The 16,019-nt window shown below is 38.3% G+C and overlaps 1 protein-coding gene across 1 annotated transcript; it reads left to right on the forward strand.

The window, feature by feature from the left end:
- Nucleotides 1-159: 159 nt before the first annotated feature.
- On the forward strand, nt 160-13,214 carry LOC141171700 (cell adhesion molecule CEACAM6-like). Its single transcript, XM_073655354.1, has 8 exons — nt 160-252; nt 3,144-3,494; nt 5,431-5,697; nt 6,031-6,288; nt 8,263-8,406; nt 9,793-9,846; nt 10,385-10,407; nt 13,167-13,214. Exons 1-8 carry the CDS (start codon nt 225-227, stop codon nt 13,212-13,214), a joined length of 1,173 nt encoding a protein of 390 aa, XP_073511455.1. The 5' UTR covers nt 160-224.
- Nucleotides 13,215-16,019: the final 2,805 nt, after the last annotated feature.

Raw genomic sequence — 16,019 nt, forward strand, 5'->3', positions numbered from 1 at the left:
TTACAGTGTTCCTTTCAGTAAAGAAAAGTTCTTTGTATGTTCCTGTTAGTTTTGGTTTTGCTCCTGTGCCATGTATGGTATGCACGCGTGAACGAATCCAAACAACTAGCCATGATCCCTCCCCAGTTCTATTGTGAATGGATGCCATTGTTCAGCTGTGACTTCCTTAATCTGGTTTTATTTTGGGATGATAGTGTTTCTTGGTGGATGCAACAGGACAGTACATGAAAATGTGGATCTGGATGATTTCAGGTAATTTACATAATCATGAATGGGATTTTTTGGGGCGATTCAGGGGTGCAGCTATAAAGTCTGTAGAGGTTCTAGGCAGTGATGCCCTAACAGGATCACTCTGTCATATGGAAAGACACCAGTATTATAAATGACAGTAGATGGGGGGCCATATGTGCATAGGTTCGGCATGAGGTGTAGGGAGTAAGTCACTTCCAGATGACCATGGACAGGTGTTGCGACATTCGACATGGTAGAGGGTGGCTTCACTATGACTTGTGATATAGGTTTCTAAAAGTACTTATCTTCGCATGAGAAGAAGTGGTGGGAACTTCTGCTGGGTCTAGATCCCTAACTCCTATCTTGTAATTTTACTCTAAATTTGTGTTGGAATAATGATTGTTGGCTTCCGCCCTACTTTATATATTTTGGCCATATTACAGACCAATCTAATCTTGCATGCCACTTCGGGTATTACGTACTTATTTTCTAACCCTAAAATCCAAATGTTATGAAATTCTAATTGTAGATAAACTTTAAAATTTAACATATTCGAGGGCTGAAATGTGTGAAAAAATGTTTCTAATGACTTTAATTAACTAATTCGGTGCCAACTTTGAGTCACTCTCAGGCATTTTCTCCCGATATATTTTATGTCATTAGACCATTAGCAAATGTGGCTCAGATTTATAATATGGCAAGCCAAATATATATCCTAAAAACTGAGTAAAACTCTTATGGATGGGGTAAAAAATGTAATACTGAAAATTTCACCTAAAAGTATTGTAAAAAGCAACTACAAAAAAATACTGCCAAAACTACATGTGGAAATCTAGTCTAAAGCCAAATTCTGAATTTATAAGGATTTCCTTCAGCAGAGAGCAAAATGTAGCATACACAATGAAAATCTCGTTATCACATAATATTGCTAGCTTAAGTAGTGCAATAAATATTTATCTGAAGAAGATATATCTATCATACAAAGCTGTGTACATCCATTAAATAAACCTGACAAATTAAGGACCCCCTGATGAAGCTAGTATGGTGTATTCTAGGTCCATAAATTATTATGTGGAGAGTACTTTTTCTTCTGTGTTGTTGAATACTGCTTGGAGCTCTCATTAAGTGGTTTATTCTCAATTCAGGGGAGTTTCAATCAAGTATATTATGCTGTTCAGTTTCTAAATCAAGTTTTGTGTTCCTATAGCACATTTTTCATTAGTATGAATTGTTTTGCATTGTACATTTACTGCCTGATTTGTATGTTATAAATTTGATTGATGACACTAACCCTTTCATGACCTTTAATGTACCTATACGTCATGGTCGGGTATGGATTCCTGACCTTTGACGTATAGGTACGTCATGGTGATCATGCAGGCACAGAAGCGGTGCCTGCCGATTGTCACTAGAAATTCTGCTTACGTGCCCTAGGATCACAACATTTAGGAGGCTAGAAGAGGCAGGGGGCTCCTTCTCCTGTCTGATCAGCACCCCCGTGACGTCATCACGAGGGCCCAATCTTTTTCATGACAACTCGAGGCCGTCATGATGACCTACAGGTCTGCCAGCTATGGGAGCCTGTTTAGATCATACAAGGAGCATGGTATAAGAGGCTTCTGTCAGTGCAGCACTGACAGGTATAATGCATTGCAATGCTGGTGTATTGCAATGCATTATACCAACGATCAGAGTAATAAAAGGTAAAGTCCCATAGAGGGACTGAGTAAAACAATGAAAAAAAATATTATACCAATAAATAGGTATATTTATCTAAAACCAAAAATAAACAAAGTACACATATTTGGTATTGCATGTGTCCAGAACGACCCACCCTATAATACTGTAACACTAGTTAACCCCTTCAGTGAACACCATAAAAAAAATGGCAAAAAACGATGCTTTTTGTCATTTTGCCGAACAGAAAGTGGAATGAAATGCGATAATAAACACAAATGTAAATAAAATGGTACAGATGAAAACATCATCTTGTCCAGCAAAGAACAAGCCGCCATACAGCTCCATCAGTGGAAAAAATGAAAAGAGTTATAGCTCTCAGCATACAGCGATGTAAAAACAATTATTTTTTCTTTAAAGTAGTTTTTATTGTGTAAAAGCACCAAAACATAAAAAAATTATATAAATGTGATATTACTGTAAAAGTACTGACCCGAAGAATAAAGCTGCCTTATCAATTTTACCATAAGGTGAACAACATAATAAAACAGGCTAGATGTCACCTTGAATTGCTTAACAAATAGAGCAGCACATACCAATAGAAGATGACAGGCTAAAAGTGACAACCTCATATGTAAACAAGCCAAGTGTTAGCCCAAATTCCTTAAGTGATAGAGCAACACCTATCAATTCCAGCTGTAACCCTAAAAGTAAACAAATTCCAGTACAAAACTCAATGAGTTTCCCCTTCACAAGGTTCTTCAGGGGTGATAGACCACGTTTCCTCTTCACAAGTTTCTTCATGGGTAGTCTGGACAAATAAATAATAAGAAACAGTATACTTAGCTGTCAACTTGTGAGTAAATGCATGACAGGAGATGAGGCATTGTGGGGCAATGATACCCAAAAATAGGGGCAGATTGCCGGGGTTACTAGGTTACCATCAAGCATAATCCTCACGCTCGGGTCAGTTTAAAGCCCTGTAGGATTCCTGAGAATGCAGGTTGTTTCAGGAGCCTAAATTTGCCCCCTGTAGGCAATTTGGCAGACGGTGCCCAGTCTCAGGCTTTGGGCAGAGGGGTGGAGTATGTAGGAAATCCACATGAGTGAAGATCCCCCCACCATTAAAATATTCAAGCGATAACTGTATGAACCATGCTGTGTTGAAGGAATGAATCAATAAATCTTTATTGTGTCAGTATCTATCACATTCAATTCTGCTTTTTTATTTACAGTTTTCCCATACCTATGGCTAGAGATGGTTTATGGAAGGGGGAGAATCCAGCTGATTCCTCACTATCCAACTATTAATGGATCTGTCACCTTGAATGTTATGGGGATTACCGAAAACATTGGGGATTTCACCTGGTATAACGGATCAAAACCAGAGCTTCCCAATAGAATCCTGAGATTTCTGTCTCCCAATAGTCCCATAATATTAAAAGGACCTCTGTACAATGATCGGTTCTCAGTTTTCAATAACGGATCATTGCAGATTAAACAGCTTCTTATCACAGATGGGGGGAATTATACAGTGCAAATAAAGAAAACATCCGAGAACCTAACTGTGTCCCTGATCGTCTACGGTGAGTATCATTAAATATTAATATTATACAGTACAATACATGAAGTAAAGACAAAACCAAAACCACAAAGGATCCAACAAACATCAAGAAATCCCTATAGCCACATCCCTGCCAAAGAAATGTACAGCTGTTTTATATTTTTTAGCCCTGGTTTCGATTAGCCACCATTTCCCAACACAAGAGCCAATTACTTAACAGTATTAATATTAAATTACATCTATTATATAATACTTTTTCCACAATAATTACATGTGAAATAAGCATTTAAAAGGCTGTACATTAGATATAATTTATTTAACACTTAAAGTAACTAGCATGCCCCGACCCACAAACTTTTAGTTATAATACTTATATTTATAACTTAATATCTAACATTCCATAATTTTAATATTATTTATACTGGGATGTTATGGTGACTGAAAGAAAAGTACCAGATTTACAAAGGCTATATTCACCGTGCTCAGTGGCACCTTTCCATAAATATCTTCTGTATTAGAAAGCAGATGAAATATTTCCTAATTCTTCCATCCAATCATTGTACCCTGTGCTTATTACTCTATGAGAGGTGATCACAGAGTTCCTCTTTAAAATTATCACAGTCTCAGAGAACAATAGTAGTTTGTATTTGTTAACAACAAGACGCAAGAAACTTGTTGGTTTTAAACACATAGAAAAGCACAGTAAACTTGATGGTTGCAAAATAGTTTTAAAGTGCTTGAACATTGCTAAATGCAAACTTGCATTTCTAGAGAGGTTCTTCATCAGGGCCAGATACTGGGCAAAAGGGCAAATTTCCACTGGTCTTCTGGCACTGTGCCTAGTGTGGTTGTCAATTTCACTAGTCCTCCAGTTCCACTGTGAGTCCTCTGGAAGTTTACCCCATGCCCTGCCTTGGAGGCATTCACAAGGTTGCACTAACCTACATCCTATGGTTAAGCTTAGTTCTACATGGTGACTTTGGTTGTAAGGCCAAATATCGATATGTGTAGTACGTGTAGTTGTGGTTCTACTGAACTTAATATAGATCATCATAGAATCTGAGGGGCAATGGACAGTGCCATGACAATTAACCCTTTTTACACATAACCATGCCTATTTACAAAGGCTTACATATATATTAATAAGAAAGTACAGGGAACTGATATATCTAGGACTTTTCTGTACTATTATGCCTAGAGGAGGCTAGTTGTGGATGATAATGGTGTTCTATTTTAAATCCACTCTCAACATTGTCGGAACCTGCTCAGAAGTCCCCTTTATGCCAGCAGCAGTTCTCATGCGTTAGTTTTGTCTGGGCAATTTTCCCCCTATTGCAGTCCACTCATACAGTTACTGATCTACAGTCACTGACACTCAGGCACTGATCTCCCAGCTGACGCTCAGGCACTGATCTCCCAGTTCTCAGGCATTAGTTTTGTCTGGGCAATTTTAACACATTGCAGCCCACTCATACAGTTGCTGCATTACAGTCACAGTCACTGACACCCAGACCTTGATCTTCCAACTGACACCAGTCAGGCAATGATCTCCCAGTTCCCGAGCATTAGTTTTGTCTTGGCAATTTTCACATGTTGCAGCCCGCTCACACAGTAACTGCTTTACAGTCACTGATACTCAGGCATTAATCTCCCACCTGTCTTCAGTATGGCAATATTCTTTACTATAGTCATATGCTTCAACAACCCATCCAGGGAGATAAAGTCTTCATCCAATTCAGTGTATTCAACCCTGCAACATCACGACAAAATGGGAAACACTTTTTAAAAATACTATGGATATTAGATGGGGATCCTGAATAAAGGACTTTGCTGTGTTATTCTGTTATGTTGTGTTATTCTGAAACATAACCTTTTAGTTGTTTATCAGGAAATTCTACTCTTGATCTAAACAGTGCATTATTTGCTGATAATTGTCCGCTATGTTCCTCCATTTACAGAATTGGTTACTAATCCTAGAATCATAGCTTTCACCACCCTACCCAAGGAAAATGAGGTATTTGCCCTAATTTGTACCACTGTACATGCTATGACCATAAGATGGACCAGGAATGATTCCGGTATCCCATCTGGATCCAAATTATTTCGAGATAACAAGACTCTTGCCTTCTCCAGTGTTAAGAGAGAAGATGCAGGAGAATACAGGTGTGAAGCTCAGAACCTTGTCAGTACCAGTACCAGTGATCCATACACCTTAACTGTGGCCTGTAAGTAACCATCATAGTTATACTGGTGAGAATGTAATAGACTTTTTCCATATATTGTCTCTTTGGTGATGCTCTGACTGGTCTTCCTTTTGTATATAACAAAATAAATGAACTATATATGTATAAGTTGATATACATGCAAGGTATAGGAGCATGTTCACACTGGCCATTAAACAGACAAAACCTAAGATAGAAACAAAATGAACATATACCCTGTTGTAAGTAATTAAAAAGCAATAGTTTAATTAACATATTATAATATAATACTTGGCTGAAATGCATGATCTATAGGCAGCGTTTCTTATTGCACCTGCTGTTTTATTTGCATTGCAGATGGTCCAGATATGGTACACATAAACGGTAGATTAAATGTGAGTTCCGGTTCCTCCATCACTTTAACATGTTCTGCTGATTCTGTCCCACCTCCTGAATACCAATGGAAACTCAATGGCTCAGACTTACAGGAAAAAACAAGCAAATATGATATTAGTAATGCTGCACCTGAGGATGAAGGACTGTACACGTGTGTCGTGAGGAACCCGGTGACTCTTGGCACTGCAACCGACTCTTCATATGTGAATGTGACTGCAGGTAAGGATGTAAAGTAGTTGGTTAATCATTAGTTTATCAATAGATCTTCCTCTAGTTTCAAATAAATACTTTAATTTTTATTTCATAATTCAATAGTATATATTCAATAGTATATATGAAAATAAGTAACTTTGTAATAGATCTTCTCTGAGAAATCTTCTTTCTCCTCCTGAACTGATCATTCAGTGGTAACATCTGTAAAATATGAATTCAGTGAAGACAGATCCTCTACTGAGATAGAAAATTATATTTGGTGCTCAAAAGATGGAGATGGGAGGAGTTAAAGACAAACAGACATTTTATGAGCACCAATTTTATGAGAATTTTCAGAATGAAAGTTCAAGGTAGGAAGAGAAAGAAGCAGATTTCTTTAATAAAATATATTACAAGTTTTTTTATTTTCAAGTGTACGTTTCATTTATGGAAGAGAAGAAAAGAAATGACTGTAACATTTTAAACATGGTCACATTTCAACATCCATATTATGACTACAGGAACAGGACAGTTTTCCCCTTCTCTGATCCATTAGATGCCCCGGTTGTTAGCCACTGTGGTTACTAAGTGAAAGAGAGCTCCTTAGGAAAACACAAACAAATAATAAGGGGTAGACCAGTCAAGATGAGCTGAGTCGGGAGGAGCCAGAAGGAGCCTCTAAGTGGACAATTTTGTCCTGCACCACAAAGTTTTAGAATAAAACGTTGCTTTCTGTGATGGTGGAGTCTATCTCTGCACATCGAGACCTGTCTGCCATACTGTTTCATCATGAAAGCTGCTATGGCTTATATATTAGAGCCACATTGAGGCCACTTCTTGGGTTACCAGTGGGCACTGCTAAATGAGAAAATTGGGAATTCACAGGCCAACTTTTGTGGCAATAATTGGAACAGGTATTCCCATCAATAACCTCTTGAAATATCAGCTACCAAAAGACCACATCTACTTTCAGTTCCTCTATTCCCTAGAGAACATGAACCTGACCCTAATTGTTATAATACTGGTGGCCCTACCATATCACTGAAGCACAGAGGAGGTAGTGATATACTAATCTACACAGCTGGAAGTAAAATGGTCATTTCTCCAAACTGTGCATATATCAATAGACAAAATGGACTGCTTATTCAATGAGGTGTCAGATCATAGCTGCCTAAAAAAGTCTATGTAGATGGGAGGTGGACGGAGAAAACAGAGAGAGGCATAGACACTTAAAAACATTAGTTTTTTCTCACTCAAGTGCTGGATTCACAGCTACACTGCTCACACAGCTGTATAATGTCCCTCATGCTTCTGCCTCTGAGTGTATACTACATAGAGACAGAGGAGCAGGAATATTTCATGCCTGTGTGTGAAGAATATGGGAGACATAATAGCAGAAAGTCTTCACCCACTAGCTCAAAGACAACTGAAAATTAGAGCTAGAGGTTGCAGAGGGGAAAACTGATGAAAATGCAAGGTACAAGCTTATAATGGCCAGAAGTAGTGTTATTCCTATTCTACACACACAGGACAGATTAGGCTATTTTTTCCTTTAACTTGACGGCCACGTGAATGGAAATCAAATGTCTCCATTATAGTTAATGAGGTCTATCTGGCCCTATTTGTGTCCATCATAGTACATTATTTCTTGCATCTATCTATCTATCTATCTATCTATCTATCTATCTATCTATCTATCTATCTATCTATCTATTACCTGGGGGGTAATTTACCTGGGGGGACTTTGCACCTACATTTTTGCTGGTGCTGTTTTTTGTCTTGTTTTTTTATCTATCTATCTATCTATCTATCTATCTATCTATCTATCTATCTAATCTATCTATCTATCTATCATTTATATATCCTTATCTATTTATTATGAATCTATTATCTATCCATTCTCTATCTATCTATTATCTAGCTATCCTTATCTATCTGTTTATCTATCTGATGTCTAGAACGATAATTAAAAAATTATCATTTTTTCATGTTGCTTCGTAGATATCACTATTGGCTCCTCTGGATCGAGTCCTATTATAATTGCAGGAGTTGTGTGTGGGGCAACATTGAGCGTTGTAGTGTTGTTTAGTGTCACTTACCTACTGTACAGGATGCATATAATCCCCCTAAGTGAGGCTCAGAGAGGTAAGTCCACTTCTTAGGTCTTGTATCCATTATCTGCAGATTTATAATTGTCCCGTTCTTTATATATGGTGACTGTCAGGGATTATATCCACCAATATCACAATTATCCACAGTATCGCAGCCGGGGAAGGTCATGAGAACCACCTGCTGTGATCTTTGTAGTGAACAATCTCTGCTGCCCTCTATTGTCCGAATAATTCCACGATTGTCTGACGATCAATGGAGAAGGAGGCAGGCCAGTTATCGGGAAACTAACAGTGAGTGTACAATAAATACACCTCCAGATTCCAACTCATGGAATATGTGTATATACCGCCGTACGATCACTGCAAACTCCACGATAACCCCAGACTACTTGCTGCCACCACCAATACGTTTTTCACAGGCCAATTGGATGCCTGATATGTAGCGTGTGGCTTAGGGGTGCAGTTTATAGAACAAAACAAACAGAACTATAACATTTTATATTTACTCCAAAGGGAGGCAGTGTTTCTGAAAAATATACAAAAAATTTTACAAAGGGGACAAAACAATACAGCATATACAGTTACAGAAAATAAAAGGAATTAACAAGAGAACTTACTATGCCGCTTGCAGAGACGAGTCAACTTAGCCGAAGGAGAGTGCCTCGTTTGAAGATCGTCCAGCGGACGGGAATCATGCATACACCGAAAATGTATCTCTCTACTGGAACCCAGATCATAATTTGGCTTGATCTTTTATCAACCCCGAGTTCTACCCACACACTCCCCCGTGAAGACTTCACATGGGCAGAGTTGTGTGCTGGTCTCAGCCCTTCATGATTTTATGAAATCCCCAACTTATGCGATAACTCCTCTCTGGATAATCGCAGAAGTTGGAGATTGATGTCATATTTTTCATTGGGATTTTACCTTTCCCAGAGACTAAACATGACATGGCTGTTGTCCGTTATCTGGCCACTGTGATTTTATGGCTCAGTGGCAGGGGCTACAGTTATGAGAAAATATGTATCTTTTCCCCTGGTTATCCATGGGGCTGAAAATGTATGTCTCATTAATATTGGATTTAAAGAAATTCCAATATTCTATATTTTTTTTCGGAGACATCACATCTGCTGAAGCTATGCTGATGAAAGTAATGTATATGCATTGGAATCAGCCCCTACATCATGATCTCTGCCCCTACATCAACATCATGCAGCTCACAGATTCCATAGCTGACAGATTTCCTTTAATTAAGACCCTTTGAGATGAGTTGACCCTCATCCAAACAAGACACATTAAGCTGTTTGAACAAACTGTATGTGTTCTAGTCAATTTGTCTTCTTTTTTCAATTCTCTCCTTTCATTCTTTTCTCCCCCACTTGTTCTTTTCTAACATCTTTATTATTATTATTATCTGCAGGCAAACAGGAACAAAGTGAAATATATGAGAATATGGTGGACCTGCCATCAGAACGTAAGTTTTTCTTCATAGATAAATAGATAGATAAATAGATAGATAGATAGATAATAGATAGAAAGAAAAAGAAAGAAACAAGAGAGAAAGAAAGAGAAAAAGAAAGATCGAAAGAAAGGAAAAAAAAGAAAGAGACCGAGAAAGAAAGACAGAAAAGATAGAAGGAGAGAAAGAAAGCCCTATATGAAGAAAAAAAGAATGAAAAAAAGGAGAAAAAGGTAGAAAAGATAAAAAATAGACGGAAAGAGAGAGAAAGAAAGAAAGCAATATAGGAAGGGAAAAAGAATGAAAAAATAAAGGTAGAAAGTATAAAAGATAGCAGGAAATAAATAAATAAAGAGAGAGAGAGAAAGAGAAAGTAGAAATGATACAAAGATACAAGGAAAAAAAGAAAGCGAGAAAGAAAATAATGAAGAGAAAAAAGAGAAAAAGGAAGAAAAAGACAGAAAGAAAGAGTAAATGAAAGGATATGTTTTCCTTGCTATATTAATTAGGTTTGATACTAATTATTTTCTTTTTTTTTCTTCTTTGCTTTTAGAAATGAATGACCCCTTTTACATGGTGAGGATTCTCAGACATCACTAGATGACTCTCTATTATTTTAAAGGGAGAGTTCTGAACGAAGCTGATACCCTGTTGTATTCTCTGTATAATATCTACATTATGTCTTGTCCAAGGTCTGAAAGGGGAAATTCCTTTGCTAGAACAAAAGGCTTTTTGTGGGAGCCTCTTCCTTACAGTGATTATCCACTTGTTAATATCAGGTTATTGTTAGGTTTATATTCCGTGCTGATTATTTTCTTAGTGCACCTTTTCCTCTTGGTACTTTGTTTTTCTGATTCAGAGCAGCCAACTCCTACTGATAGGCTTCATGGAAGACACATAGCTCAGAGCCACCGGTTCGGGTGGTATCTATACTTTTTTTTTTACTAGGCATATTAGGGATGTCAAGAAAGCAGTTATGCGGTAATGGACAAACTTTCTTAAATTTAGCTTCTTTCAGCGACCACTAGAGGGAGATATAATGTATTTTATTATGTGCAATGAACTAACATTAGGGTATAAGCTCCCTCTAGTGGTGGTTGTTAGCAAGTAGAAAATTATAATTTTACTATATGGATTTGGAGCTCTGTTTTGAAAGATTTATTAGGAAAATAATTAGCACACTACGATGATCCTAGCAAGATTAAAAAATATATATATATATATTACTATCTGTAATATTGAGCCAGGTCTGGATGCAGAGTCACTGTATGTCCGATGCTGGCAGTTTAGCTTTTAAAATGCCACGTTCAGTTTAAAAATTAAAAAAAATCAATAAAATATATTTTCCTCAATTTTTATATTTGTCAATTTATTTATTTTTTATCCTCCCATTAAAAAAGCCATATTCTTTTATTTGTATTTTATTTTTTTGTTTTATTGCCACCATTTTGTAATAAAAGTAAAAAAAAAATATTTTAAAAAAATATTATGGCTTTTTTAATGTGAGCATAAAAATAAATAATTAAATAAATATAAAAAAAATGATCATTAACTTACCTAAATATAAAACCGGCCTGGTGGTTAAGGGGTTAAAGCTTGTCTCTACAGTAATAAAAATGGCTTAAAAAAAAAAGAATTAATGTGACTGATAAGCCGGAATATCTGATAAATGAAGACATATTACTACACTGCTCAAAAAAATAAAGGGAACACTGAAATAACACATCCTAGATCTGAATGAATGAAATATTCTCATTGAATACTTTGTTCTGTACAAAGTTGAATGTGCTAACAACAAAATCACACAAAAATCATCATTGGAAATCAAATTTATCAACCATTGGAGGCCTGGATTTGGAGTCACCCCCAAAATTAAAGTGGAAAAACACACTACAGGCTGATCCAACTTTGATGTAATGTCCTTAAAACAAGTCAAAATGAAGCTCAGTATTGTGTGTGGCCTCCACATGCCTCTATGACCTCCCTACAACACCTGGGCATGCTCCTGATGAGGTTGTGAATGGTCTCCTGTGGGATCTCCTCCCAGACCTGGACTAAAGCATCCGCCAACTCCTGGACAGTCTGTGGTGCAACGTGACGTTGGTGGATGGAGCGAGACATGATGTCCCAGATGTGCTCAATCGGATTCAGGTCTGGGGAATGGGCGGGTCAGTCCATAGCTTCAATGCCTTCATCTTGCAGGAACTGCTGACACACTCCAGCCACATGAGGTCTGGCATTGTCCTGCATTAGGAGGAACCCAGGGCCAACCGCACCAGCATATGGTCTCACAAGGGGTCTGAGGATCTCATCTCGGATCTCGGTACCTAATGGAAGTCAGGCTACCTCTGGCGAGCACATGGAGGGCTGTGCGGCCCTCCAAAGAAATGCCATCCCACACCATTACTGACCCACTGTCAAACCAGTCATGCTGAAGGATGTTGCAGGCAGCAGATCGCTCTCCACGGCGTCTCCAGACTCTGTCACGTCTGTCACATGTGCTCAGTGTGAACCTGCTTTCATCTGTGAAGAGCACAGGGCGCCAGTCAATCCTGGTGTTCTGTGGCAAATGCCAAGCGTCCTGCACGGTGTTGGGCTGTGAGCACAACCCCCATCTGTGGACGTCGGGCCCTCATACCACCCTCATGGAGTCGGTTTCTAACCATTTGTGCAGACACATGCACATTTGTGGCCTGCTGGAGGACATTTTGCAGGGCTCTGGCGGTGGTCCTCCTGTTCCTCCTTGCACAAAGGTGGTGGTAGCGGTCCTGCTGCTGGGTTGTTGCCCTCCTACAGCCCCCTCCACGTCTCCTGGTGTGCTGGCCTGTCTCCTGGTAGTGCCTCCAGCCTCTGGACACTACGCTGACAGACACAGCAAACCTTCTTGCCACAGTTCGCATTGATGTGCCATCCTGGAGGAGATCCCACAGGAGACCATCCGCAACCTCATCAGGAGCATGCCCAGGAGTTGTAGAGAGGTCATACAGGCACGTGGAGGCCACACACAATACTGAGCCTCATTTTGACTTGTTTTAAGGACATTAATTCAAAGTTGGATCAGCCTGTAGTGTGTTTTTCCACTTTAATTTTGGGGGTGACTCCAAATCCAGGCCTCCATTGGTTAATAAATTTTATTTCCATTGATGATTTTTGTGTGATTTTGTTGTCAGCACATTCAACGTTGTACAGAACAAAGTATTCGATGAGAATATTTCATTCATTCAGATCTAGGATGTGTTATTTGAGTGTTCCCTTTATTTTTTTGAGCAGTGTATGTGCATAGTTATTTCCTATTTATTATATTAATCTCTTGCTTTTTTGTTTTGTGATTTTAGGACCTTCAGTATAAAGCAGAGAATGTGTACACTATAATCATCCGATAAAATCGAGTGATGAGATGACCAATAATAATCTCGCTACTTTTAGGACTTGTCTTGATGAGACCATTATCAATGCATTTTTTTTTCCATTAATTGTTTCTATTCATTACAAAATGGCATTGAAAATGTTTGGTGGTGCACCAGCTGACAGTATTTGGCTATGTGCACATCAGTTTTTCAAGGAGTTTTTGGAGCGGAAACTCTACAAATTCTCCTCTAAATCTTAAAAAGTATAAAAAACTTGGGGTTTCCGCTCAGTGGCTTTGTGCACACTGTGTCTTTTAGACTTTCAAGACAGCCACCTGAGTTTTCGCTCACCACAAGTGACTTTGTCATCGATTTCACCGTTTTTTTTTTTTGCTATATATTCTAGTAAGAGATCAGCTCGTAGGATGAACATGATACTTCTAAACTGCTCCATTGTTTCGTAAACTGCCTGAAAAATGCATTGTGTCCACATAGCCAAATTCTGCTCCAAAAACTCCATGTGAAACTCAGTGTGGACATATTCATATACCAAAAACTCTGCGAAAACGCTCACGTAACTAGGGATGAGTGGACCTGTGGAAGTTTGGGTTCTGGTACCCTACCTGAACGTTATTCCAAAGTTCGGTTCTGGTACCAGAACTTTACCCAAACTTCAAACAGAACTCAAACCCCATTGGAAACAATGAGTACCCATACTTTTGAAACTGAAAATTTTCTCTCTGTCTCACTTCCCCGAAACTTCAAACATTGCAACAAACTTCTCCCGGAACTCCGAACATTCCAACGGACTGTCCCCGGAACTCCGAACATTCCAATGGACTTCCACCGTAACTCCGCACATTCCAACAGACTTCCCCCAGAACTCCGAACATTCCAACGGACTTCTCCCGGAACTCCAAACATTCCAATAGACTTCTCTCAGAACTCCGAACATTCCAATGAACTTTCCCCGGAACTCGAAACATTCCAATGGACTTCCCCCGGAACTCAAAACATTCCAACGGACTTCCCCCAGAACTCCGAACATTCCAACGGACTTGTCCGGGAACTCCGAACAGGAGAAGTTTGTGTTTGATGTTTAGCACCAGACACTAACTGTCCAGTACAAATGCCTATCTTTTAAGTTTGGGTTCGCTGATCTCTACACTAAACCTTTTAAACTTAGAGTTTTTTAAACAGAAGACACTTCAGGAAACTCTGAAAAATCTTTTGTGAAAATTTTCAGTCGTTTCCTGAGCATTTTTTTCTATGGTTTTGGTGGCCAGCAGTGTTTTTTTTTGATTGTTTCTTATATTTCATGACCTTTTTTATACTATTAGTTTTATATTTATCTCCATTGAATAAAGAAAAAAACAGTAGTGCTTTTTTTTTAGCAAAACAAAGGCAAAACGCTCCAAAATCTTTCCCATTGACTGTAAAATGCAGAGCGTCTTCCGAGCAAAAAATACCATAAAAATGGACCGGATACTTCTTATAACATCTTGACGGATTTCGTAAGCCTGAACATATGCACAGCAAGTCATTTTTATGTAGAAATCAAAATGTTCAAACTTTTGAGCATTTTCTACTAGGTTTTTAAGGTGATTTCCATGACAAAATCTATCTGAAAAATATATCATGTGCACATAGTCTTATGCTGAAAGCAAAAAAATGCAACATAATGGTGACCAAATCCATCCTGACAACTGTCTCAAATGATTTCTTTCGCCTTCCTCTTCCTCAACAGATCTGCAAGTGATTGACTTGTGTTGATGATAAGTTCTAGCAAATACAAAAAAGAGGATATCCTTGCTTTTATTTCCTTAAAGGAACCTGTCAACAATTTGCAACATTTCCTAATAAAGATCTACGTAAAATGTGCAATCAGCTTGTAAACACTTTGCTTCGCTTATCTTGTTTGTGTTATTTAGTCCTGTAATGTTTCCATAATGTGAACATATTTTTAAAGCTACCCTAAATGCAGAATTAAAGTGAATTCTCGCCGTCCTGGTTTTATTTTTATTTTTTTTCACTAAAATTGTTCAAAATGGTCTTGAAAAAAATTGAAAACAGCCCCCATTTTCCTTGTGTGGATAAACAGGACATTGGATGATTGACTTGCTTACCCATTATAGGAGGTGTTGGACTCCTAAATGGCCACCCATCACCATGGCCAGTAGACAATTTTTAATACTCCAAACACGTCGACTGGTTGTTCTGCAGATGTGCATCTGTTGCTTTCAATTTTGTATCGATTTCCTGGGGTTTCTCATAAGTATTTCCTGGAGGTCTATAATCGCGATGACTGTCGAAACACATGGCTATTTTTTTTACATTGGCCACAGATATTGTGTTACACCACTATGTATTAACTTTTTGCTAGAGCAGGAAAGACTGGAAAGTGACCAGCAAGACAATCGTGCGTTTCTGTGAATGACCGCAATGCACGACGTTGGCCATTCACGTAAAAAAACACTAGTGACCTCCACAAAGGACTACCTGCAAAGCAGGAGATATATGATGGGCCTCATTCATTTTTTACTCTGTTCTGTGAAAATGAAGGCTGAATTCTGATAAATAGCTTTCAACTGATACATCATAAACTATAAAAAACATATGACCACTTGGTGCCAATTTTTCATGTTCGACATCAATGGAGATTTCCAATCAAGCGCCAAACACCTTGTCTCAGTAGTTCACAAGATTGCTTGTTAGCTGTCAGCCAGCAGTATCACTGGTATAAATGCTCAGAAGTTGTGATTCTTTGGAGCAATGTATGTGTATGCCGGCTCTGTGCTGCAATTTTATGATAAAGAAGAATAATCCTAACTCTACATTTGC

This window comes from Phyllobates terribilis, unplaced genomic scaffold (assembly GCF_046119375.1).
Source record: "Phyllobates terribilis strain yellow unplaced genomic scaffold, ASM4611937v1 Scaffold_12__6_contigs__length_324123572, whole genome shotgun sequence".
Taxonomy (NCBI): Eukaryota; Metazoa; Chordata; class Amphibia; order Anura; family Dendrobatidae; genus Phyllobates; species Phyllobates terribilis.

What these genes read in the sequence shown, in the direction of transcription:
- LOC141171700 (XM_073655354.1), top strand. Translation starts at nt 225, where the DNA reads ATGAAAATGTGGATCTGGATGATTTCAG. An exon ending in GGTGGACCTGCCATCAGAAC is followed by an intron (nt 9,847 to 10,384) that starts GTAAGTTTTTCT and finishes CTTTGCTTTTAG; the next exon opens with AAATGAATGACCCCTTTTAC. An exon ending in TGAATGACCCCTTTTACATG is followed by an intron (nt 10,408 to 13,166) that starts GTGAGGATTCTC and finishes TTGTGATTTTAG; the next exon opens with GACCTTCAGTATAAAGCAGA.